The sequence below is a fragment of the Peromyscus eremicus genome, chromosome 4 (genome assembly GCF_949786415.1).
Source record: "Peromyscus eremicus chromosome 4, PerEre_H2_v1, whole genome shotgun sequence".
Taxonomy (NCBI): Eukaryota; Metazoa; Chordata; class Mammalia; order Rodentia; family Cricetidae; genus Peromyscus; species Peromyscus eremicus.
The window spans coordinates 103,240,186-103,267,788 of NC_081419.1; the positions used below are offsets into that span (position 1 = coordinate 103,240,186).

At 40.0% G+C, this 27,603-nt stretch overlaps 1 protein-coding gene across 1 annotated transcript; it reads right to left on the minus strand.

Moving 5' to 3' along the window:
* Positions 1 to 3,274: 3,274 nt before the first annotated feature.
* Positions 3,275 to 27,003, minus strand: LOC131907863 (signal-regulatory protein beta-1-like). The gene is made up of 7 exons (XM_059258938.1): positions 26,694 to 27,003; positions 20,744 to 21,064; positions 19,017 to 19,325; positions 8,889 to 9,197; positions 5,408 to 5,731; positions 4,322 to 4,389; positions 3,275 to 3,638 (listed from the first exon to the last, which is right to left on the minus strand). The coding sequence occupies exons 1-7, from the start codon at positions 27,001 to 27,003 to the stop codon at positions 3,597 to 3,599; spliced, it is 1,683 nt and encodes a 560-aa protein (XP_059114921.1). The 3' UTR covers positions 3,275 to 3,596.
* Between the last annotated feature and the right edge of the window lie 600 nt (positions 27,004 to 27,603).

Sequence of the window (27,603 nt, forward strand, 5' to 3'; positions counted from 1 at the left end):
AATTGATTTTTGTTGTTCCCTCCACACTTCTTCTTCATCTTCCCTCCCACCATTATGTTCTCCACTTCCTTTTCACTTTCATGTCACATATGACCTTTGGTCCTCCCCTCCGTATCTTTTTTTTTTTTAATTTTTATTTTGCAATACAATTAAGTTCTACATACAGGCACAGATTCCCTTGTTCTCCCCCCTCCCGCCCCCCTCACCTTCCCCCCAGCCCGCCTCCCATTCCACTCTCCTCCAGGGCAAAGCCTTCCCCACAGACTGAGATCAACCTGGTGGACTCAGTCCAGGTAGGTCCAGTCCCCTCCTCCCAGGCCGAGCCAAGCGACCCTGCATAGGCCCCAGGTTTCAAACAGCCGACTCATGCAATGAGCACAGGACCCAGTGCCAGTGCCTGGGTGCCTCCCAAACAGATCAGGCCAATCAACTGTCTCACCCATTCAGAGGGCCTGATCCAGTTGGTGACCCCTCAGCCATTGGTTCATATTTCATGTGTTTCCGTTCGTTTGGCTATTTGTCTCTGTTACAGCTGGATCTTATGGAGGCGTTTTCCCTAATGAGGTTCCCACCTTTCAGACATTCTTGTCTGTATCAAGTTGACATAAAACTAGCTAGCACATAGTATAAAACAGGTCTCTCCTTGATGGAGCTACTTAACAATACAATTGCAGCCTCTCTCCCAGCAGTTGCCTTGGCTGTAACATTGTTTTCTGGTGCTCTTTTTCTCTCCAAAACTGAACATTTTGTAGTTCTTTCCTACTTGCACATTTTCATCGTAGACCTGCATATAAGCATCACCAATAATAACCACACCACACATTCAACATTATGCAGTCTTGAAATCTCCTCCACTGAATAAACTAATCAATTATTTTTTTAAAATGTGTATAAGTGTTTTGCCTGCATATATTCCTGTATATCACATACATGACTGGTGCCCATGGAGACCATAGAGGGCATGGGATCCTCCAGAACTGGAGTTACAGAGGGTTGTAAGCGACCATGTGAGTGCTGGGAATCAAACCTGGATTCTCTGGAAGAGTAGCCAGTGCCTCAAATGCTGAGTCATCTCTCCAGCCCCAGTCTAGTATTTTTAAGGTTAGCTTCAGTCAATTTACTCAAGACATGGGCAGAAGGCAGCCATATTCTTTGTCAAATTATCTCAGGAATGGTCTGTAGCCTAGTTGCTAACATCATTCTCATCTGAAACCTCTTGAGCTAGGCCACTACTGACTACATCACTTGTAGTCTTCTAGGCTCCTATTATAATGTTTCTTTAACTTCGTCTTATAGCTTTCATTTTTTTTTCTATTCCAAAGTCTTCCACATTCCTCCAAAGTCACAGTCAGGTTCTTCACAGTAACACCAACTCTCTGGTACCAATTTCTGCCTGTTACTTGTCCTACCTTACTTTCTGTTGCTCTGATAAAACATCATGACTAAAAGGAAAGGGTTTATTTGGATTACAATTCCATGTGAAGATCCATCTTTGAGAAAGACCAGGGCAGGGCCTCAAGGCAGGAACTGAAGCAGGGGACAGGGAGGCAGCATGTTTACTGGCTTGCTACCAGGGTTTGCTCAGCTACATTTCTTATACAGCCCAAGGCAACCTGCCCAAGGGTGGTACCTCTCATAGTAAGATAGGCCCACCCACATCAATCATTAATCAAAAAATTGCCCCTACAGACTTAACCACAGGCCAGTCTGATGGAGGCATTTTCTCACTTGAGGTTACCTCTTCCCAAATGACCCAACCTGTGTCGGGTTAATAGAAAACTAACCAGCACACCAATTTTATGATTTTTATGATTAAATACCATGACCAAAGCAAGAAAGAGTTTATTTTGGCTTACGGTTCCAGATAGTTACGGTCTATCATGACAGTGACCACTGCAAGGCATAGTCACAGCTTCACGCATAGCATCAGGAATAGAAACCCGAGAGCTCACATCTTGAAATGTAAGCAAGAAGCAAAGAAAGCAACTGGAAGCATCATGGGGCTTAAACTCTCCAAGACTGCCTCTAGTAGTATATTTTCTCCAAAAAGGCCACACCTCCTAAACCTGCCTATACAATGATGAACATTTCTCACTCAAAACACAGTAGGTTTTAGTGGAAGAGAGAGTGATTCTCAAGGAACAAAAAACAGAAATCAGGAAAAAGATAAATGTGCCCACAAGAAGTAACATTCATTTCTCTCTGATTTATGCACCTGGTTAGCTTTACTTAGATTACCTCGTTTCAACTGTGAGTGTTTTAATATGAAAGAAAATTTTATAATGACATTTAAGCCACACTGATCCTGCTGATATTTTAGGAGAATGCTTGATGCCATTTCCAGAATGCTCATGCAATGATTAATTTCCTTAAAAATATAAAAGCACAGTCACAAAAAAACAGAATAAAAAAGAAATAACATAACAATTTTGAATGAGAAAAAGTAGGATAATTTTTCTAGAAGGGAAAATAAAAATTATAAAACTATTTTAACTAAGGCAGCATAGTCTTGACAGAGATAGACATGTAGATTAATGGAATAAAGTATTTATCAACACAGCTCCAGATTATAGAAATTTAATATGTAGTAAAGGAGGAAGCAAGTATCAGTGTATGTTGGATCACTTAACCTTGTAGGCAATAAAAGGTCTCTGCCACCTATTATACATATACCACCACCATAATCAGGAAGAAGAATGTGTGTGTGTGTGTGTGTGTGTGTGTGTGTGTGTGTGTGTGTGTGTGTGTAACAAAATGAGAACATATGTTTAAAAATTGAAAATTTATTTTTGAGTTAACAAAACATATAAATGTTACCTACACTGCTGCTTTGTGGGCCCTATTTAAGGAACAAGAAAGATTCTCCCATGGGCTTAGAGGTTAAGAAAAGGATGTCACAAAACTGTAATAACAAGAGCATTGAATAAAGGTTCTATGTCCATTATGAGATGGATTAATGAAATATTGTTACAATAGAAAACCACAGAGCAATGTAAAATGAATAAAACAGCTACATGTTTCAGCATTAATAAATTCACAAGGTGTACTAAGTATAAAAATGAAATAAAGTTTCAAAATGCTATATGCAATATAATAGACGTGAAAAAATAAAAGCAAAAATATTATATGATGCTTAAAGGTTATGCATATGTCATAACAGTATAAAACCATGATTGAGAAAGAAAACCAACAAACGCAGGGCAATTTTTAAAAGAAACTTGAAGAAGATATGGGTAAAATGTTAATATTTTGCAAAATGTTATAGTGAGTCCAGAGATATCTTATATTGTTTTTATACATTTCAAGATAGGAAAATGTTCTTCAACATTCTAGTAATTTTACGTTTTGCATCTGCTAAAATTAAATCATACTTGCAGAAATTCTACGTAGTAGTGAAAACTGGAAAATTAAGGGTTGACTGCAATCAGAGACGGAGTGAACATGTTTTCCTTGGCACTGAATTGCCTTTGGATGTAAGCAGAGCTCATCTGAAGTTCAGCATTTCGAGGCTGGAACATCTAAGAAATGCAAGTCCGTCTCCGACAGGTACAGAGGAAGCACATCCATGGAGAAGGGGGAAGAGCAGGAGTCTTGGATCACCACCAGCAGGTCCTTGCATCTTCTCTCCATTGGAGCTCCTTAGAGAGGGTAGGAGACAATGTATGACAGGCCATAGAGAAGTAGGACAAATCATTTGCTCATTGGTTTCTTCATTCATGTATTAATTCCACTATTATCTGTTGAATACACACTAAGTTGCCAGTTCTCTTTTTTTCTGAATTCCTTATTAAAGGAAAAATAGAAATGAAGCCTCTCTTTATACACCTCACACCTCTTTCTGAGTCCTGGCCCCCCTTCCATATGCACATCCATCTTTTCCACAAGCTAGAATGTTCATTTTTATGGATATGTATTATTGGTTGACATCATAGCAAAATTTAACAATATGTGAGCAGACTCTCTGGAGTTTAGGTCTTGAATATTACTCTATTTTCACACCTTCAACTTCTACACTCAGAATCCCAAGGAACATAACTAGAAAATTTTCCAACTCCAGGACTCCACATAATTCACAGGGTTGGGAGCCTCTAAGAGTTCCAAATGATATTTTGGGGAAAAGAGAGTATTCACAGTCTCCTCCTGAGGCTAGATAACATTTGTGGGAATCTTTGAAGGTGTATCCTGTGAACACTGTATGTTTACTGTGATGTCCTCTTGCTACCTATGGCCATGGCTGTGAGTTCACCCTCTTAGGACTAAGGTCCATTTTCAGACTCACCCATCACCAGTTCCATCGCCTATACATGTAGATAGATAGTACAATCAGCACCAGAAGTCCCTTGAGGCACAGGAGGGAAGCCACAAAAATATGGATATATTTCTCTGAACCTAAAATACACAGGACAAAGGGGCCAACAAATGGGGACATGTGAGTTGAAATGACCTATCTAAGGTTGGTAGCCAGGGAGTTCCTAGTATTTCCCAATTCTGATCCATTCTTGGGCTTATTGCTGTACAGTTAGTCTCAGAAGTAAGAGACCTGTGAAGTTTACCTGCAATTTTTTCCCAACAAACACTGCCTAAAGATCTGACATTCATCAGTCAATGTGCCAACATGAATATAATCAATGCCTTGTTTCCAAGATCTAGTGGTCACTTAATGTAACCTTTGTTGTAATCTTAGAACATTGGCATTGTCAGTAACATCTTACAGATAAAGAAATGGGTCTCTGAGTCATGGTTGACTGTGTTGCCTAAACTTACACAACTGTAACTATTGAAAATTAATTTGAGAACAATTTTACATAAATTCAAATAATAATAGCAGCTGATATTTAGTATAGAAAACATATCAATTCTATATCCATTGTATATTAATATTTAATCCTCAAGAGGATTCTATAAATTAGGAACCTGACTTACACCCTATTACAGGTATGTAGACTGGTGAACAGAGGATATTATGTTTAATAAATAACTAAGTAGAAATAATTATCATTAGAGTGTGCAAAAGGCTGTCCCCAGATATGACTTTTTAAGTATGTCTTATAGAACAGTGTACAGGTAAGCTTACTCCCTACTCCGGAGACTACTTTAAACCAGAGTCTTAGTGATAAGTATCTCATGGTCACTAGTGGATCAACACTAAACTAAACTTTCTCTAGGGCATTTTCAAACATGAACTGGTAGAACATTCTCCCAATAGAAATGGAAGAACCATATTGGGTGGTCACTCTAAAGGAAGCCACTGGCTGAAGACCATTCTGTCTATTTAAGAAACCACAGACTCCCAATTTGGACAAGACATCAATTATCATGAAACTCTTTATCTTCCTAGTATCTTCTGTAATGCAATGAGGAAACCAAGGTGACCCCAATATGCCCAAGAGAAAAGAGGTGAACTTACTTAGGATCCCAATGGTTTTGGATGTGATATAGGATGCTGTAGACAATATAATGCTGGCCTGGATGGGAGGCTGGGCCTCATGTTCTACCTTGCAAGTGAGTACTCGATCAGGCTTCTGCACTGATGTGTTTATTGGCTTCGAAATTTCCAGAGTGTAGGACCCATCCCCATTCCTCTTAGGTGTAGGCTGCTCCAATCTCTTGAGCACATGGCAATCCTCTAGCCAGGTGAGATATACATCCTGTGGATAGAATCTCTCCACATGGCAAGTAACAACCACACTGGAGACAGCTGAAGACTGGGACACTCTCACTGTAGGAGGAACTGAGACAAAAATCCATATAAAGCAAATAATTGCTGCAGGAAATCTACTGGAAGTCCTTTGAGGATCCTCTGCTAGGGACCAAGCTAGTGCCTGCCACAAATAAGAATTTGAGTATTGGTTGATAGGGATATGAATAGAGAAATGCACAGTGGGATGAGAGTCAGAATTCAGGTTTGGATAGATAGATGGAAAGATGGGTTGATAAGAGATATCCCAATATTTCTTCTCTTCATTTTGAGCTATAGAAAATGTATCAAATCCATTTAGCAAACTACAAATCAGTCAGCTTACTCTATGACTAAATAATTCCAAGATTTGAAGATTCACAGACACTAAGTGTTAGAGACCAAGATACTAAGATTTTTACATAGAAAAAAAACCCCTTCAGTTTGGAGAAGTTAAATAATTTGTCCAATGTCTCAAGTGGAAAATCTTGGGGTTACAGCAGAGACAGTGTGTGTACACTATATTACAGTGACAACCAAACCATAAGTCTTCTGAAATTAGGACCTGATGGCTTCTAGAAGGGATTCCATTGGAGCTGTCAGCATACAATACAATGTGTTTACAATGGCAGACAATGGTCATGGGGTTGGAAATCCCATTAAGACCCTTACAATGTCTTCATGTGAAGTAGCAGCATGGTAGAAACATCATACTAAACTGAAGGCTAGGTGGTCTAGATTCTGGTCTCTACACCGACATCAAAGCCAACCAGACTTTTTGTAAGCTGTTTTTGCTCTGTTTCTGAGACTTTGAAATTAAGATATTTCTAAGGCCAAATCAGCTCACTGATGTCTAAATTAGACAGATTTCAGCTCTAGTGTAGATAATGTAACTCCTTATGTGTTACAACTTGAAGGAACTTAGGGTTTGACCCCTTAAGTCCTGCTTTTAGACCAAACAAAGACATTTCTACTACAGAGAAACCTAGCTGGAGATACATGTGCTGAGCAAGGAAAGGTTGGAACCACAGCTAATTTGATAAGTAATCAGTTCATTTGTGAACATTTCTATGTTCTATGACTTTTCTTTCTTAAACAATTGTCCTAGTTCCAGGGAATTATGTAAGAAATACTTGGGTAAAGAGGCCTCCCTGAGAAATAGAAGAGATTTTGTGGGTGGACTGGGGTTGGGTGGGAATGGGAACATGAGGGATCAGGTGGGGGTGGGGTGGGGGAGAGCTCTGAAAGAGCCAACTGGAGAGGGAGACATTTCAGGATCTGATAGAAACCTGGTACAAGGGAAACTCCCAGGAATCTACAAGGGTGACCCCAGCTAAAACTCCTAACAGAAGAGGATGCGTACCCTGAACTGGCCACTTCCTGTGACCAGGCAAGACTATCAGTAGAGGCACTGGGACACCAAGCCAGCCATATAACCTTTGACCTACAGTCTGTCTAGCCTAGGGGGTGTGCTGGGGTATGGGTGACACAGAGATTGTGGAAGTGGCCAACCAATGACTGGTCCAGCCTGAAACCCATGCCACAAGAGTGAGCTCACCTCTGACACTGCCTAGAGTGCCAGAACCCAGAGGTTGGATGACCCAGAGACCTAGGATAGAACCAAACATGACTTGGGGGAAAATGTCAATGTAATGATGCCTAACAATATTCTGCTATTCTCATAGAATGGTACCTAGCCCAATTGTCATCAGAGAGGCTTCATTCAATGACTGAGGGAAACAGATGCAGACCCACAGCCAAACATTAGGCTGAGCTCAGGGAATCCTACTAAAGGGAGGGAGGAAGGATTGTAGGAGCCAGAGAGGTCAAGGCTATCACAAGGAAACCCACAGAACCAACTAATCTGGGCTCATAGGAGCTCACAGAGACTGAACTGACAACCGGGGAGCCTACATGGGACTGACCTAGGCCTTCTGCATATATATTACAGTTGTGTAGCTTGGTCTTCTTGTGGGACCCCTAACAGTGGAAACAGGTCTGTCTCACTCTTCTGCTGGCTTTTGGGACCCTACTCCCCATACTGGGTCACCTTGCCCAGCCTTAATAGAAGGCAAGGTGCTTAGTCTTACTGTAACTTGATATGCTATGTTTTGTCAATATCTAAAGAAGGTCTGCTCTTTTCTAAATAGAAATGGAGGAGGAGTGGGTGGTGGGGAGAGAGGGGGTTGTGGAGCAGGGACTTAGAGGAAAGGAGGGAAGGGAAACTGTGGTTGGGATGTAAAATAAATAAATTAGTAATAAGTAAATAAATATTAAAGAAAAAAGAAGCCTCCCTGAACTGCTCTTTCCTATTTGATATCCAAACATACTGAGACTGATAACACAAGCAACCTGAATACATAAATAGTAGAGATGGACAAAGATCACCCACTTGCTCATCAGCTTTTCAATACTGGGTGCTTTCATGTCTGAATCTGTTGCCTTTTAGAATAAGACAAAGAGTACAAGATACCTGTACCAATTAAGTAAGGCAGACCACCCCCCATAATGTGCTTTATCGGTTGTAAACTATGCTTACTGGAGGTGGTGATATTAGTATTTTTGTCCATGTAAAATGATGAGCTTGCTTTCACGATGATAGTATATTCTTTCTATTATGCAGAGACAAAAAATGAGGAGGAAAATGTTTTGTAAATTTTAAAAGTCTTATATGCTTTAGGTAGTTTATTTATTGGTCAGTTTTGGATTTTAAATTTATTTATTTTAATAAATTTATTTACTTTAAATTTATTCCTCGGTATGAGACATCATGATTTCCCTGATTTTACAGATCTACCAAGCATTGGTGCATCCTGTGAAAATCAACAACAACAAAAAGAAAAAAACTGACTCAAATCCAGATAGGAGTAATGATCTCAGGACAACATAGTCCCTACAATTTAGAAGCTCACAAAACCCTTCAAATATTGTTTCTATAGAACAGCAATACTAAGACCAAACCCCAAAGAGTAGATACCCTGTTTTTCAGATGAAGGAAGTGAGTTCTGAATGTTAATATGAATAGTTAAAACAGCAACTTAGGCCACTCTGCATAGTCATTCTGAGCAGAGCATGATGCTAAGTACTTTACAGATTCTGTTTCTAGTGTTACCACCAAGTAAGGCCATTCCTCAGTGAGTAACTGGCACCAAGGGAAGCCCACAGCCTATCTCAGCATTACCTCAGCCAGAAAGAGAAAAAAAAGTCTTACCACGGAGGTACTGGTCCAAGTTGATGACCTTCAGGAAAATCACTGATAACTTGTACTCAACCCGACAGAGAACTGAAGAAAATATGTCATCACTCTCCAGGGGGACAAGCACACTGCTAGTCACATTGTAGGTATTTCCACTGGAGAAGACATTGGTCTGTGTCTGGAGAGAGCTATGGTTGTTTTTGAGCCAGGTCACAGTAACCTGATGTGTGGGTAATTCAGAGGAGGCGTACTTCAATTGGATGCTTGTGCCAGCTGAAGACCGATGCAGGGGGCCTTCAAGGTGGTTAGAGTAGTCTTTCCTTCCTGCAAGAAGAGATGCTCCACATCACATCAAATTCTAGTGTGAACAGTTTCCTGGAACCCCCCTTGCAAAGTCCCATTACTTCCTCTTTCATAGAGACTTGGATACTTCCTTCTGGTAGGAGGATTCTAAAGCTGCTAGCAGATGGCAAACAATAAGACCAAAGAGCATGCAGCTCAGAAGACCAACACCACATAGAAAACACTCATAGTAAACAATACCATGCTCTCAGGCTCTTCTAGAATTTATCAAATCCCCCCGACGACTCTACATGTAGCTGTTACTATCCTCATTTTACAACAAGAAAAAGAAGGCAACAATGGATGGGAGAACATGTCCAAGTCCAGGTAGTCTAGTCCCAGGGTCTGGGCCTGTGACATTATACTCAGACTTTCCTTCAGTCACTGCTAAAGGACAATCTCTTAATGCCCACGGAAAGATTGGCAGCATAGACTTTGGGGTCAATTCAAACTACATCTGAATCACACACACACACACACACACACACACACACACACACACACACACACACGAGCCCCAGCAACTTAACTTTCCATGCCTCTGCCTCCTCATTAGTAAAGTGGGGTGAGTCTTATTTCTTGGGGTTAACAAGGAAGCTGATGTTGAATGTATGATGTGTGATAGTCACTTTACAAGTGTCAACTACAACATTAAAATCTCAAAGGACCACCTGAGGGGCTGTTATTATCTTTAAAAAAATAAACACAGGTAGCTCATGCATTGGTTTTCCACAAAGAGTCCCACAACTCTGCAAGTGACATCCCTACACTCTCAGGTCTAGTTCTGGGAGTAAAAGTCACCCATTGGAGTTTCCTGATGAGTTCCCACAAGCCCATCTGCACACTTTTAGCTCCAGAAGTACAGCTTTCACAGTGAATCTTCCTAGTAAGTTTACCCAGAACCAAAACTAACCATTCCATCTCTGATCCCAAGCCTACCTCTGGTCACACAGTTCTTATACCATCCCAGCATGAAGCAGGCAAGAATCACACTTCAAACACACAACCAGGGAAAGAAATCTACATGCCTAAGTCACATTGCAAAAACAACTATGAATGACCAAGATGCTATGTCCTGCCTCAACAATCACTAGTTCTATAGAAACATTCCCCACTGAAGGTTACCCAGATGAGCCATGAGATAAAAATGTAAATGAAAAATTATAAACATCATTGAAGAATTCAAAGAGTTTAAAGAAGACACAGACAGCCCAATGAACTTAAAGAATATATCAGTAAATGCCTCAAAGATGCTCAAGAAAAGGCAAATATAAGGATGGACAAAACAAAAAAGAAACTTCAGAATTGGACAACTAAATTCAGTAAAGTAATAAAAATGTTAAAGAAAACTCAAGCTGAAATAAAGATGGGACTGAAAAACTAAACAACCCGATTATAAAAGTCAGGAAAAGAATCACAAGGAGGATGACAAAATAGAAGTTAGATTATCAGGATTTGAAGATAAAGCAGAGAAATTGGACCACTCAAGCAAATAACATGAACAAATATTAAAAAAAAAACATGAAAGTACCATTCAGGAATTATGGAATGCCATGAAAAAATTTGAATTATAGTCATAAATGAAGAAGGGTCCCAGATCAATGGCATAGACCAGATCTTCAACAGAATCATCCCCAAATTAAGGAAAGCCATCCTCATACAGATACAAGAAGCACACAGAACACCAAGTGGGACCAGTAATGAAATCCCCCAAGGCATATTAGAATTAAAACATGAAATACAAGCTTCAAGAGAAAAACCACAAATCACAGATAAAGGAGAACCCATCAGAATAAAATCTGACTTCACAATGGAAATATTAAAAGCCAAAGGAGCCTGGAACAGTGTACTTCAAGTTCTAGAAGAATGTAAGTGTCTTTGTGGTAAAAGTTCTGGAACATATCTCAAAATAATAAAGGCTATGTACAACAAATCTATAGCCAACATATTGTTAGATGGGGACAAACTGAGAGCGTCTCTTCCAAAATCAAGGAAGAGATGAGGACACCCACTCTCCCCTCTCTTATTTGATGTCATGCTCCAAGTTCTAGCTGTAGCTTTCAGATAGGAGAAAGACACAAAATTAATTGATAAAACAGAAAGGGATAAGGTCAAATTATCCCTATTTGCAGGTGACGTGATTCTTTTTTTCTTTTATTGAAAATAGATTTTCTTTTCATACAATATATCCTGATTATGCGTTTCCCTCCCCCTAGTCCTCCCAGTTCCTCCCCATCTCCCCTCCCTTTCTGTCTCCTGCAAGAAAACAATGATGGTATGATTCTTTAAAGACTCTATTAAGTCTACTAGAAAACTCTTGGACCTAATAAAAGTTTAATGTAATGTTTCAGAACACAAAAATTAATATAAAAAAGTAGTCTTCATTCATACCAAAAGTACTCTCAGAAAACATTATATAACATTGGGATGCTCTGTCCTTGGGAAAACTACTTCTTACACTCTCAGCATTCTTTAGTTACTTGTAGTTCTTTGTGTAGGGTTGAGCCTCATGGTCCTTTCCTCATCCACTTTAGCGTTTCTATTGTCATTATCTTTGTTAGATCATGTTTAGTCAGTCGTGTTGGTGAAATATGAGTGTAACATCTGTCATTCTTAGGAGACAAATCTCAGAGCAAACTCCCTGATCCTCTGGCTATTATGATCCTTCCACTCCCTCTTCCACAATGTTCCCCAGGCCTCATGTTCAGGAGTTGTTTTGCAGATGTAGCCATTGGCACTGGACTCCACCACTCTATTTTAAAAGCTAATTTTCTTAATGGTCTCCATTCATTGCAGAGAAGTTTCCTTGATGAGGGGTGAGGGTTACACTTACCTGTGTGTATAAGGACAAATATTTAAAATGTAGTTATGGGTTCTGCTGCTTTAGAAAAGTATGGTTTTAGGTTCACCAAGATCTACGACTTCAGTAGCCCTGGGTAGCTGGCTAGATTTCCAGCACCACGCATAATGTCCCTCTTGTTGAATGTGTCGTAAGTCTATTTAGAGAGCGATGGTTACTGTCAAGGTGTGCATACCACCACTGCACCCTTAGGATCATCCTGCCATGTTGGTCACTGTGCTTCATAGGCATCCTAGCTGGGTAGAACTACTGCTTGCCACTGTCCTTTGGAAGTTTGTATGGCACTTTCTGGTACCAGGAAAGCAGCTAGTCCTCAGGGAAGAGATATCCTGGTCAGTTTCAGTTCAGGGGCCTCTGGTCATTGTGTCTGAAGAATACAATGTTCAGCAGTAATAAATTACCTTTCACCTCTGGGGGTCAACCAAAGGCAATAGAACTAGCCAGTATGTTTTGGGAGTGTCTTGAATAAGCCTCAAAAGGAGGCTTTTCATGTCTGATATTTAGGTATTTGTTAGATGGCCTTTGAGTCTTGGAGGGAGTATTGTTGATTACCTAGTACCAAATGGTCAGTCCTGAAAATGTACCTACCAGTAACATTACACAGACTGAACAGGTTGTGTGTGTATTTATGTATATATATGAATAAGTGATGGTTGTCACAACTATTCTTGGTTTTCAACTTGACTACATGTGAAATTAACTAAAACCCAAGTGACTGGGCACATCTGTGAAGGATTTTTTCTTAATTAAGTCATTTAAAATGGGAAGACCCACTTCTGATCTGGATCTTGGAAGTGGTAAGATCCACCTTTAAGGTGGGTCACACCTTCTGCTGGAAGTCTACATAAAGAATATGGAAGAAAGAAGCCTGCTCTCTTTCTTTGCTTGCTTGCTCCCACTTGTTAACAAGTCCATTCCTTAACTAGAATTAGAGCCTACTGCTCTGGGATTCTGGTGTATACTGAAGACCAGCTGAGATATCTGGCCTCATGGACTAAACAACTACTGGATTTTTGGACTGATGATAGACAGCCATTGTTGGGATAGGTGGACCACATATAGCTATACATACATATATGTATATATGTATATATATTCATTATATAAGTTCTGTTCCTCTAGAGAGCCTTGGCTAATACCACATATAACAATAACTAAGAAAAAAGAGGCCATGAATTTGAGAGAGGAAAAGGATTATATGGGAGGGTTTGGGGGGAGGAAAGGGAAGAGGAAATGATACAATTATATTATGATCTCAAAAACTAAAATAAATAATTTTGAAAAGAAAGAAAACAGAAAATTATTCCAATTCAAACTAACTCCAAAAATATTTAGTGCTTAGGAATACATCTAAACAAAGAAGGAAAAATGAAAACTTCAAGATATTGAAAAAGAAAATCACAGAAAATACTAGATAATAGAAAGACGAATTCCATGCTCCTAGATTGGTAGAATTAATGTTGTGAAAAATGGCTAAATTGCCAAAATTAATTACAGACTTAACACAATACATATCAAAATTCTGATGTCATATTTCACAGATTTAGAAAAAACAATGCAAGGAATTAATATAGAATCACAAACAACCATGAATAGCCAAAGCAACATTAAGGAGTAACAATACCACTGAATGCACTATAAAATCAGACCTCAAACTATAGTACATAGCTATAATGATAAAGATAGCTTAATATTGGCATAAAAATAGACAAGGAGATCAATAGAAAATAGGAGGCCTGGGAATAAAAAGTAAAAGCTATATGTACTTAATTTTTGACAAAGGAAGCAAAATCACACACTGGAAAAAGGTGGTCTATTCAATAAATCATGCTGGCAAAACTTGATTTCTACCTGTAGAAGAATTAGATTCTTATCTTTTATCTTGTAGAAAAATCAAATCAAAATACACCAAACACCTTAATTTAAAACTTTAGACTGAAATTTCCAGAAGAAAATATATTCAAGATCCTGGAGAGACAAGAACTTGTTGAGTAGACCGCTCACCACACAAGAACCAACCCCAAGTGTCAACAGTTGGGACTGCACGAACATAGGGTTTTCTACAGCAAAGGCAACAGTCAGCAGTCCAACAGCCCAAAGAGTAGAAGAAAATCTTTACCAGCTGTACTTCAGACTCTGGACAAAGATCCAGATTTATAAAGAACTGCTTAATTTAAATATCAAGGAAACAAAACTGCCAATCAACAAATGGGCAAAAGAACTAAGTAGAAAGTTTTCAACAAAAGAGACACAAATGGCCAATACCTATTTATTAAAGTGTTACAATTTCTAGCCATTAGTGAAATGTAAATTAAAACTACTTGGAGACACCACCTCACTCCAGTGAGAGTGGCTGTCGTCAACAAACCTGACAACAAATGTTGGAAGGGATGTGAGAGAAAGGACCCTAGTCACTGTTGGCAGAGACACAAATTTATTTTGAGATTTCTCAAAAAAAATTACAAATAGAACTACAGTATGACCTAGGTATTTAACTCCTGGGTATATACCAGACAACATCACACCCTCCCAAAGAGATATTTGCACCAATGAGTTATTGCTGGTAGAATTGGAATCAATCTAGGTGTGCATTAACAGTGAATGGAAAATGAAAATTTGGCATACAGACACATACACATGCACAATTTTCAGCTTTGAAGAAAAATATATTCACAAAATTTTAAGGAAAATGAATGGACTTCTCATGTATAATCTTTAGTGAGATCACAAAAATCTCAGATAGAAAAAAACTGCATATCTCTCTCATATGTTGAGTCTAACAATAATATATGCATATATGTAAACAAAGTAGAAAAGAGAACAAGAAAGGTTAAATATAAGGAAGAGAAAGGACTGAATGCAGGTGGTGGATATGAGTTATGAAATAGGATATAAAGTTAATTGTTTTACATCCATCTCTGTCATGGATTTTTTTATTTTGATGGTAGATAATTGTATAAAATATATTCAGTAGTGAAAGTGTAAAGTCCCCTGAAGCTACACAACTTCCATTCCAAATGCAAAGTCTAACTATAGAAAAGTTCATTGAGCTCTCTAGATGTTGGGTCTGGTAAACTTTGGGGTGTGGTTTTTGTAAGTTTTTAATAATAAAGTTTACTTAAAATTTTTAGATATCAAAGAAGAAATAAATTAAACAGTACAAAGAATCCACAAATCTGAGAGGTAGTTCTTTGAGAAGATAAAGATTGACAGACCCCTAGCCCAACAAACTAAAAGAAAGGAAATAACTCCACAAAACCAGATACGAACAGGAAAACATTATAATAGACACCAAAGAGATTTAGAAGATCATAAAGGAATACCTTCAAAATCTATACACCATTATATAAAAAAATAAATAAACAAACTTCTAGATTCTCCCAAACCACCAACGATAAACCAAGAAAAGATAAACAACTTAACTAGACACCTAACAAATAAGGAGATGGAAGCAGAAATAATAAAAAAATAAAAAACTGATCAAAACCAAAAAATCCAGGCCAAGACAGAATCACAGCAGAATTGTACCAGGCTGTCAAGATCTACCACAATACGTCCAAATTATTGTGGTTTTTTTGTTTGCTTGATTTTGGTTTTTGTTTTTTGAGACAAGGTTTCTCTGGTTAGCATTGGAGCCTATCCTGGAATTCACTTTGTAGACCAGGCAGGCCTTGAACTCACAGAGATTCACCTGCCTCTGCCCCTCAAGTTCTGGGAATGCACCATCACCACCCGGCTTCTAAATTATTGTTAAAAATAGAAACAGAAGTAACTCTTCCAGTCTTTCTACAAAGCCAGTTTTACACTATATACAAATCAGGCAAAGATATAACAATAAAGAAAACTACAGGCCAGTTTTCACAGTGAACATAGATGCAAAAATCCTCAACAAACTAATTGCTAACTGAATACGGGTATGCATTTAAAAAATCATCCACCACTATCAAGTTGTCTATCTCCTGGAGACACAAGGATTAATTAGTAACTCAATGTATTTAATTAATCATATGGACATCAAGACAAAAATCATATGCTCATCTCTATAGATGCCAAAAAGTTCTTTGACAAAAATTCACTAAGTCTTCATAATATAAGTTGTAGAAGGACATCAGCAGACTTACATCAACAAAAATAAAGGCCCCATGTGACAAACCCACAGCAACATCATCTTAAATGGAGAAGAACTTGAAGCCATCCTGTTACACTCAGGAGTGACAAGGCTGGTCACCCTCCCCACTCTTGCAATAGTGTGCTTGGAGCACTAGCTAGAGTAATAACAGAGGGGGCACAAATTAAGTGGGGCTCGAGTCAGGAAATCAGTTGGACTATCCCTATTTGCAGAAGATATGTAATGATGAAGTCTTTCTATGACTAATACAAGGGTATACTTAATTTTGTCAAAGGCCTTCTCTGCATCTATTGAGATGAGCATGTGAATTTTCTCTTGAAGTCCATTTATATAGTTTATTACATTTATAAATAACAGATTCCAAAGTTCCATCAGCAAGCTTCTAGAAATTGTCAGCAATTTCGGCAAAGTGACAGAACACAAGATCAACTTACAAAATCTATATATGCCTTTCTATATACCCATAACAACAAAGAAAGCTGCCTCCACATCTCTGATTTTCATATTGTCTTGCTTTCAGCCCAACTCTGGGACAGGCACCATGTAAACTTGGAGTAATCACTGCAGAAGCTCAACTGTGCCCAGTGTTCAGATGCCATGCAGGGGCCAAGGAAGGGAAGCCTTGGCATAGATGAAACAAATTAAAAAGAGAACTGTTTACCTGGGGTCACACAGAGAGCCATTGGCCACACTGGTCCTGCAGTATGACACTGGTCCATTCAACTGCAAAGTTCACACATAAGCTCCAAAAGCTGGGGAGGGACATGCAGAGGAGGGACATACATGATAAAGTCACAGGCCTGGGCTCTCAGACATCACTGAAGTTTAAGTACTTGATTGTGAGAGCTGAATGGCATAGACAGATGAGACATTCCAGAAAAGTAAATACCTTCCAACAGGATTTGAGAAGTGTTCTGTGACAAACCTAAGGTCTGTATTCTCAGGTGACAAAGAAGAGAAACACAGAAACACCACAGTTGGTTTGTGATGTGACAGCTGCATTGTAAGCCTAGTGCTGTGACTGTCACTCATGTCTTACTCTGTCTGCTGCCTTCCAGCTCTCAAGTGTGAGACAGGAGTCAGTGGGAACAATGTTGTGCAGGAAGTGCTCTGTGGGTGATGTTCGGTTAGTGCTCTGTAGGTGACATGTAGTGAGTGCTCTGAGGGCACTAACCACACAGAACAGGTGTGTGAGTAGATGTGCACAGGAGTCAGGGCTCTGAGGAAAGGGATTGGGGAAATCTGTGAAGGTACAGCTACAAAGATGTGCTAGAACCAAATAGAAGGGGCCTCAGTGTCAAGAGAGTAAACTACCACAGTAGACCCTGTGGTGTCTGGAACTATCAATGTGATGCTGCCATGGGTTTATCTTTCTTTTTTTCTTTTTTTTTTTTTTTTTTTTTTTTGGTTTTTTGAGACAGGGTTTCTCTGTGTAGCTTTGCGCCTTTCCTGGAACTCACTTGGTAGCCCAGGCTGGCCTCGAACTCACAGAGATCCGCCTGGCTCTGCCTCCCGAGTGCTGGGATTAAAGGCATGCACCACCACCGCCCGGCGGGTTCATCTTTCAGTGGGGGGTCAGATATAATAAATGCAGTTGTAGGAGGAAAATAAGACAGAAAGAAAAACCTAGTATGAGTTATTAACAGGTCGTATTTATTTAAGTATACATACATACATATATGGCAATAATAAAGAGATTGTGAAGCTGAGAGGGAATGGGGGTCTTGGGAGCAGTTTGGGGGAAAGTGTGGAGTGGAAATAATGTAAATGCAGTAGTCCTGTATACAAATCTCAAAATAGTAATAAAATTAAAAAAAAAGTTTCAAGAAATGATACAACTTGCTTCCCGTGAAAAAGCATTATTTTGGAGTTTGTCCCCCAGATCTGGACATCCCACTGGGTAAATATTGTTCTTATTTCTACTGGGCAACAAAAATAGGACTCAAAGAAATTTGAAGGTTTGTGGGATCATTACCTTTGAGAATTCTTACAGCACCCAGAAAAGGGCTGGTTCTGTAACAGGGCTAGACAGAAATCAAGGTGGAAGCCTGCTGTGAGAACGGGCTGTTGGGTTGCCTGGCACCTCCACTCTTTCCCTGGTAGCCACCTGCCCTGCAACACAGTGCAGAGAGCCCACACGCTGCCTTACCCCTGGCTTGCCCATGCCCGACTATTATTCTGTCTCTCTCTGACTGTGCTTCTGCACCAACACCTCTGCTCAGAACAGTGGTTCCTTCTCCCTAGAGTATGAAGCACATCTGGATCAAACAAGGAAGCTCTGGCTTGTAACATCACAGTGCCCCCTTGTGGGAGAAATAGTTTGATCTGGAAAGAGTGAAATGGGGAAGAAATAGAAGAAATTAACATCAGGAGTGTGTATGCATAGAAAAAAAGGAGCAGAGAGAGGGGAGTGACAGAGGAGATTTACACCCACTTTGTGTGACCCTTTTCCTAGCTAAGGGAGTCAATAATTCTGGAGCTCTTCAAAGCTGATTTCCAGAAACATCCAGCTGAATTCACTGTCTTGATTAATTGCCTTCCCAGAAATTATTTGGATCCTGGCTATCCTTATCCTTGGCAATTTCTTGCAAGGAAGGGTTAAGAAGAAAAACTTGCAATATGATGAGTGCAGCAAAGGAGACTCATTTCTTTGTGGAAGTATCTGAAGGAAATGGGGTGCAGTTGGGCATGGGTATGCAATAGCGTTTTCACTAGGGAGGGCTTCCTTTCTCCACTTTCACCCAGGGTTTCCCTGAGTCTCTAGCCATTCAGCCACAATGCCCTGAGGATATGAAGGAGACAAGGCACATACCTTTGTTCTTATGGGAGGCATGTGCTCCCAAGGTGATGTTGACCCACAGTGGAGGCTGGTCATACTGGAACACCCAGCAGCTAAAGGTGCTCTCATCTGATATGGCATCTTCCTGCAATGTGTGCTTTACAGAGTATGTCCCATCAGAGTTTCTGGTGACTTGAGGGAGCTCAGGAGTCAGGATCTTGTTGTTATTCTTAGTCCAGGTGAGTTGCACGTTTTGGGGGTAGAAGTGGTTTATATGGCAAGTCAGGTTTACTCTTTGATGAGCCTTATCACGGATCATGGTGATCTTCAGTGTGGGGATAACTAGACAGGAATATTAAGTGAATAGAGGTGAAATCTTGGTACTGTCTTATTTCCCTCCCCAAGGTCTCTCAGTCATTTTGTTAAATATCGATTATGTTGTTGATTGGTGAGGTCCCCAAGATTCCAAGAAGACACTGAATTCACTACATAGGCAGGTATCTTGAGGTCCTGATCCTTCTGCCTCCACTAAGCCATCCCTTCTGCCCCTCTTTTCTTTTCTTATAATCCAGTCAGTTGAATTTGTGCTGCCTATATACTCATGGGTTTGGGGACAGTGGAGCATGCTTGACCTACCACGGCCACACGCATAAAACAACCTCACTCTTTCTTTCTGAGAATACAAGCTGTCAGGAGGTCACAGCTAGAGGGCAAGGGGCCATGAGGACCTCCATTTCATGCTAGAATGTCAAGTGGCTTGATCTTGTGTAATTATTGTACAGGTATTGTGAGTTCACAAGTGAAGAGAGTTCACAAGTTCACTCTCTTTTAAATAAACAACTTTGTATACGTTTCATGTAAGACAAAGAGGGACATGTATAAATATTCATGAAACGTAGCTGGAAACACATGGGTATCTAATCTGGTCAGAGTGAAATATTCCATATCGTGACTTCATGACATATAATTATAAGAATTATTAAAATGAATTACCCCACAGGAACAGGGACTCTATAATCACAACACCTACAACCTTGCCTGGCACACAGTAGCTGTTCATTGTTTATAGAACGAATAATATTTTACACAGTGCTAGAGATTTCCCAAAACTCAGGATTTTATGCATAGAAGACAAACAATCCAAGGCTGATGTACATCCTCAGCCCCGTCTTTCACTGTTTTTATTTGATTTCACTAATTGTCCAGGATGGCCTTGAACTCAATCTTAACCCTTACAGGAGTGGAACTTTTTATATCCCTGCCTGTTCCCCAAGGAGCTGAGATTACATGCCTTATGCCACAAGTTCCAGCTAATAGTAAATATTTAGAAATTTTAAACATTAGCAATGATATAAATAGGACAAATATGTTTAGAGAGGAATGCTACGTCCATACAATAGCAAGGTCAAACATTCGTAATTAAATTACAGTGTTTTAGGCGTGGTTCTTGTTGTTCTAGAAGAACAGCTGGTTTAAATCATGAGAGGAAACTTACAAAGTAGGTGTTGGTTTTATTCCATTTTTATGGAAACTGGGATACAGAATATTTAAGACACATGGCCAATATTCTGTACCCTATGAAATGATACAGCTAAGATCAAGCCCAGCTGGCCCGCCTGTGGAACCCTTATTTTTAATCCATATTCACGTGTTTAAGGCTGGCAGTGATCAATTTCTATTCCCCATTTGTAAAATTGGGCTTGTGGCAAAATCTCCATGCTCCCAGTGTGGCCCCACCACATATATCAGTGATCACTCACCTAGGAGCACTTGAGAAAGATTGATGGTCATTTTTAGGGGCTCATTGAGGTCCCCATGGTTGACTTCACAGGTGATCTGAGAAAAGATGTCTTGTTTGGCCAATGCCACCCATGCCTTGCTTGTGACAGAGTAAACATCTTTGCTGATAGGCAGCCGCTGTGGGGCTGAGGCTGGAAGTTCATCATTGTCCTTAAACCAGTTAACACTGAGGTTCCTGGAGCTCAAAGGGCCGGCGGTGCAGGTAAAAGGCACGGAATTTGAAGTGGCTGTCCTCTGCTCTGGGCCCTTCAGAGAGATGAAAGGCTTCCCAACTACAACAACTAAAAACAAGCAGACAATAAACAAAAACCAGTTGTGAGTACCTTCTCAGTGTTGGAAGAACCAGGATAGAACACTATGTGAACCCTACCAAGGCCTGTCCCATGAATAATGAAAATTGTCCTTTCTCTTTTAGAGATTTAGAGCAATGACTTACTGAAGTCAAAACACAGACCCTGCCCCCATGCTCAACGGAGAAGATACTACCCATGATATCTGACTTTGAGGAGAATGCAAATGGGCCATAATGAACAATCAGTAAATAAAATATGACTACTATGGGGGAATGAATGTCCTCAGGAAACTCAACATGTGCAGAGATAGAAAAATGAGGAGTCATTCTAAAAGGGTGGTCAAAAAGGACATTTTGAGCTAAAACAAAAAAAATCTGTGTATAATCATGGTGCATGAAGTTAACCCAGGAGATAGAGGCAGGCAGATCTCTGTGAGTTCAAGGCCAGCCTGGTCTACAGAGAGAGTTCCAGGATAGCCAGGACTGTTACACAGAGAAACCCTGTCTCAAACAAACCAACAAAAAGAATCAAAAATAGGACAACTGAGGACTGAATAAAATAATCTGTGGAAGAGGACACAGTGATGTCATATGGGCCTGAGGAGAGAGAGTGCACATGCTGGGGCACATGCCAGAGAAATCGACCATATGACACAGCTGTAATGTTCTTTGGCTGCCTCGGGCAGCAAGACTTTAGGAGGCTTAAGAAAACAGGTCTACTACAAGACTACAACATTGCTTTCTACATGTGCAGACCTAATTCTGTAGCTTGCATAGTCTTTTCGTGCTGGGTTTCAACAGTGAATAGATAATGCAAATTTGAGCTACAGACACGTACATACATACATAAATACATACATACACACACACACACACACACACACACATTCTACAAGGAAGAGCTATTCAGCTTTGAAGAAAAATGTAATTCACAAAATTTAAAGGATAATGAATGGACTTCTCATGTATAATCTTAAGTGAGATCACAAGTCTCAGATAGAAAAACTGCATATCCCCTATAATACCTGGAGTCTAACAACAATATATGCATATATGTAAACAAAGTAGAAAAGAGAACAAGAAAGGTTAAATATTAGGAAGAGAAAGGACTGAATGGGGGTGATGGATATGAGTTATGAAATAGGATATAAAGTTAATTGTTTTACATCCACCTCTTTCAAGGATTTTTTATTTTGATGGTAGATAAGTGTATAAAATATATTCAGTAGTGAAAGTGTAAAGTCTCCTGAAGCTACACAACTTCCATTCCAAATGGATAGTCTAACTATAGAAAAGTTCACTGAGCTCTCTAGATGTCGGGTCTGGTAAACTTTGGTGTGTGGGGTTTTTTTTGTAAGATTTTTATAATATAGTTTACTTAAAATTTTTAGATATCAAAGAAGAAATAAATAAAACAGAACAAAGAATCAAAAAATCTGAGAGGTAGTGCTCTGAGAAGACAGACTCCCAGCCTAGTGAGCTGAAAGAAAGGAGATGACAGAACTAGATATGAACGGGATAACATTATAACAGACACCAAAGAGATTTAGAAGATCATAAAGGAATACCTTCAAAATCTATACTCCATTATGTAAGAAAACAAATTTCCAGATTCTCCCAAACCACCAACGATAAACCAAGGAAAGATCAACAACTTAACTAGACCCATAAAAATAAGGATATGGAAGCAGAAATAACAATAAAAACAAAAAACTGACCAAAACAAAACAATTCGGGCCAAGACAGATTCACAACAGAATTGTACTAGACTGTCAAAGATCTATAAAACTTCCTCAATTATTTTTCCAAAATAGAGAAGGAAGTAACACTTCCAATCTCTTTCTACAAAGCCAGTGTTACTCTGTATACAAACCAGGCAAAGATACAATAATAAAGAAAACTATAGGCTAATATGCATGGTGAACATAGATGCAGAAATCCTCAAAAAACTAATGGCTAACTGAATATGGGTATGCATTTAAAAAACCATCCACCACTATCAAGTTGGCTTTCTCTTGGAGATGCAAGGATTGATAAGTAACTCAATGCATTTAATAAATCACGTGCACATTAAGACAAAAACCATATGCTCATCTCTATAGATGCCAAAAAGTTCTTTGGCAAAAATTCACTAAGTCTTCATAATATAAGTTGTAGAAGGACATCAGCAGACTCACATCAACAAAAATAAAGGCCCCATGTGACAAACCCACAGCAACATCATCTTAAATGGAGAAGAACTTGAAGCCATCTTGTTACACTCAGGAGTGACAAGGCTGGTCACCCTCCCCACTCTTGCAATAGTGTGCTTGGAGCACTAGTTAGAGTAATAAAAGAGGGGGCACAAATTAAGTGGGGCTCGAGTCAGGAAAACAGTTGGACTATCCCTATTTGCAGAAGATATGTAATGATGAAGTCCTTCTATGACTGATAAAAGGACATACTTAATTTTGTCAAAGGCCTTCTCTACACCTATTGAGATGAGCATACAAGTTTTGTCTTGAAGTCTATTTATATGATTTATACATTATTACATAACAGATTCTAAAGTTCCATCAGGAACCTTATAGAAATTGTCAGCAATTTCAGCAAAATGACAGAATACAACATCAACTTACAAAAAAATCTATATACCCATAACAACAAAGAAAGCTGCCTCTCCATCTCTGCTTTTCATATTGTCTTGCTTTCAGCCCAACTCTGGGAAAGGCACCATGTAAACTTGGAGTAATCACTGCAGAAGCTCAACTGTGCCCAGTGTTCAGATGCCATGCAGGAGCCAAGGAAGAGAAGCCTTGGCATAGATGAAACAAAATAAAAAGGGAATTGTTTACCTGGGGTCACACAGAGAGGCACTAGCCACACTAATCCTGCAGTATAACACTGGTCCATTCAACTACAAAGTTCACACATAAGCTCCAAGAGCTGGGGAGGGGACATGCAGAGAGGGACATACATGATAAAGTCACAGGCCTGGGCTCTCAGACATCACTGAAATTTAAGTACTTGATTGAGGGAGCTGAATGGCATAGACCGATGAGACATTCCAGAAAAGTAAATACCTTCCAACAGGATTTGAGAAGTGTTCTGTGACAAACCTAAGGTCTGTATTCTCAGGTGACAAAGAAGAGAATCACAGAAACACCACAGTTAGTTTGTGATGTGACAGCTGCATTGTAAGCCTAGAGCTCTGACTGTCACTCATGTCTTACTCTGTCTGCTGCCTTCCAGCTCTCAAGTGTGAGACAGGAGTCAGCGGGAACAGTGTTGTGCAGGAAGTGCTCTGTGGGTGATGTTCGGTTAGTGCTCTGTAGGTGACATGTAGTGAGTGCTCTGAGGGCACCAACTACACAGAACAGGTGTGTGAGTAGATGTGCACTGGAGTCAGGGCTCTGAGGAAAGGGATCGGGGAAAGCTTGGGAAGGTACAGCTACAAAGATGTGCTAGAACCAAATAGAAGGGGCCTCAGTGTCAAGAGAGTAAACTACCACAGTAGACCCTGTGGTGTCTGGAACTATCAATGTGATGCTGCCATGGGCTGATCCTTCAATGGGGGTCAGATATACTAAATGTAGGTGTAGGAGGAAAATAAGACAGAAAGAAAAACCTAGTATGAGTTATACATACACAATAATGAAGACTGTGAGGGAATGGGGGACATTGGAGGAGTTGAGGGGAAAGTGTGGAGTAGAATTGATGTAAACACTAGTTGTGTGTACAATTCTCAGAACAGTATTATAATAGAAAAACTTTAATAAAAATGATGCAACTTGTTTCTCATGAAAAAGCATGATTTTGGAGTTTGTCACCCAGATCTTTACATCCCACTAGGTGAATATTACTCTCATTCTTACTGGGCAATGAAAATAGAACCCAAAGAAATTTGAAGGTTTGTGGGATCATTACCTTTGGGAATTCTTATGGCAACCAGAAAAGGACTGGTTCTGTGTAGCACGAATCTTAAAAGATCTTATTAATAAAATCAAACCTGGGGCCAGTTATTGGGGTGAAATACTAGATGGTCAGAGAGACAGAACAAGCCACAGCTAACCTCACCTGGCCAACTTCTCAGCTGATCGTGTTTCCTCAGACTGGAAGCCTCTCTGTCCTCATATCCGAATGGCTCTCAGCTGAACTGCTGCTCGAAAGCCTGAATGCTTAACTAGCTAAAATGCTTCTAGTTTCTGATCCTCATGCCTTATATACCTTTCTGCTTTCTACCACCACTCCCTGGGATTAAAGGCGTGTGTCATCATGCCTGGCCGTTTCCAATGTGACCTTGAACTCACAGAGATCCAGAGGGATTTCTACCTCTAGAGTGCTAGGATTAAAAATGTGAGTGCCACCATTTTCTAGACTTTGTATCTAGTGGCTGTTCTGTCTCTGACCCCAGATAAGTTTATTAGGGTGCACAATATTTTGGGGGAACAAAATACCACCACAGTTCTGCCACAAGGCTAGACAGAAATTAAGGTGGAAGCCTGCTGTGAGAACGGGCTGTTGGGTTGCCTGGTACCTCAACTCTTTCCCTGTTAGCCACCTGCCCTACTATACACTGCATAGAGCCCACACACTGCCTTACCCCTGGCTTGCCCATGCCGGGCTATTACTCTATCTCTCTGTGACTGTGCTTCTGCACCAACACCTCTGCTCAGAACAGTGGTTCCTTCTCCCTAGAGTATGAAACACATCTGGATCAAACAAGGAAGCTCTGGCTTGTAATGTCACAGTGCCCCTTTGTGGGAGAAATAGTATGATCTGGAAAGAGTGAAATGGGGAAAAAATAGAAAAAAATACCAGCAGGAGTGTGTGTGCATAGAAAAAAAGTAAAAGGAGCAGAGAGAGGGGAGTGACAGAGATTTACATCCACTTTGTCTGACCCTTTTTTCTAGCTAAGGGAGTCAATAATTCTGGAGCAATTCAAAGCTGCTTTCCAGAAACATCCAGCTGAATTCATTGTCTTGATTAATTGCTTTCCCAGAAATTATTTGGATCCTGGCTATCCTTATCCTTGGCAATTTCTTGCAACCAAGGGTTAAGAAGAAAAACTTGCAATATGATGAGTACAGCAAAGGAGACTCATTTCTTTGTGGAAGTATCTGGAAGAAGGGGGTGCAGTTGGGCATGGCTATGCAATAGATTTCTTACTAGGGAGGGCTTCCTTTCTCTACTTTCTCCAAGAGTTTCCCTGAGTCTTTAGTTATTCAGCCACAATGTGTAAACAGACTTGGAGCTTTTCTCTACCAACTGCCTGGTCCCAAATAAACACACAGAAGCTTATATTAATTACTAAATGCTCAGTCAGATGTTCATGCTTATTATTAAGTAGTTCTTTCTTTTAAATTAACCCATATCTATTAATCTATGTATTGCCACATGGTCCATGGCTTTACCATTCTCTGGCATCTTGCTTCTTGGGCAACTGGCTCATGTCTCCTTGGACTCTGCCTTCCTTCATTGCAGTACCCAATTGATTGTCCTGCCTAATTTTATCCTGCCTTGCTATTGGCCTAATAGCTTTATTATTAACCAATGAGAATAATATATATTCACAGCATACAGAAGGATCAATCCACAGCAACAATGCCCTTGGGATACAAAGGAGACAAGGTACATACCTCTGCCCTTACTGGAGGCCTGTGCTCCCAGGGTGATGCTGATGCTCTGTGGATGCTGATCATACTGGTACATCAAGCAGCTAAAGATGCTCTCATCCGATATGGCTTCTACCTGCAATGTGTGCTTTAGAGAGTATGTCCCATCAGAGTTTCTGGTGGCCTGAGAGAGCTTAGGAGTCAGGATGTTGTGCCCATTCTTAGCCCAGGTGAGTTGCACGTTTTCGGGGTAGAAGTGGTTTACATGGCAAGTCAGGTTCCCTCTTTGGTGCCCATGATCCCGGATCTCCAGAGGCTCCGTGGTGATCTTCATTGTGGGGATAACTAGTCAGGAACAATAAATGAACAGAGATGAAATCTTGGTACTGTCTTATTTCCCTGTCCCAAGGTCTCTCAGTCATTTAGTTAAGATTCAACTAACTTGTGGCAGGGTTCCAAGAATTCCAAGATGACCTTGAACTCACTAGATAGCCAGGGATGACCTTGAGGTCCTGATCCTTCTGCCTCCACTAAGCCATCCCTTCAGCCCTTCTTTTCTTTTCTTATCATCCAGCCAGTTGAATTTGTGCTGCCCATATACTCATGGGTTTGGGACAGTGGAGCATGCTTGACCTACCACAGCCACACCCTTGGGGAAACCTCACTCTCATTTCTTCAGAAACTATAACCTGTCAGGAGGTCCACAGCTAGAAGGCAGGGGTCCATGAGGACCTCCCTTTCATGCTGGAATGTCAAGTGGCTTGATCTTGTGCAATTCTTGTACAGGTGTTGTGAGTTCACAAGTGAAGAGAGTCACAAGTTTACTCTCTTTTTAAATAAACAACTTTGTATACGTTATATGTAAGACAAATAGGGACATGTATAAATGTTCATGAAATGTAGCTGGAAACACATAGGTATCTAATCTGGTCAG

Excerpts from the sequence above, each read along its gene's own strand:
- LOC131907863 (XM_059258938.1), bottom strand. The coding sequence starts at position 27,003 with ATGAAGATCACCACGGAGCCTCTGGAGATCCGGGATCATGGGCACCAA. Across the intron at positions 9,198-19,016 it reads TGCCTCCCATAAGAACAAAG|GAAGGAAAGACTACTCTAAC; the intron begins GTATGTGCCTTG and ends CTCTTCTTGCAG. Across the intron at positions 3,639-4,321 it reads AGGGACTTCTGGTGCTGATT|GAGCTCCAATGGAGAGAAGA; the intron begins GTACTATCTATC and ends ACCCTCTCTAAG.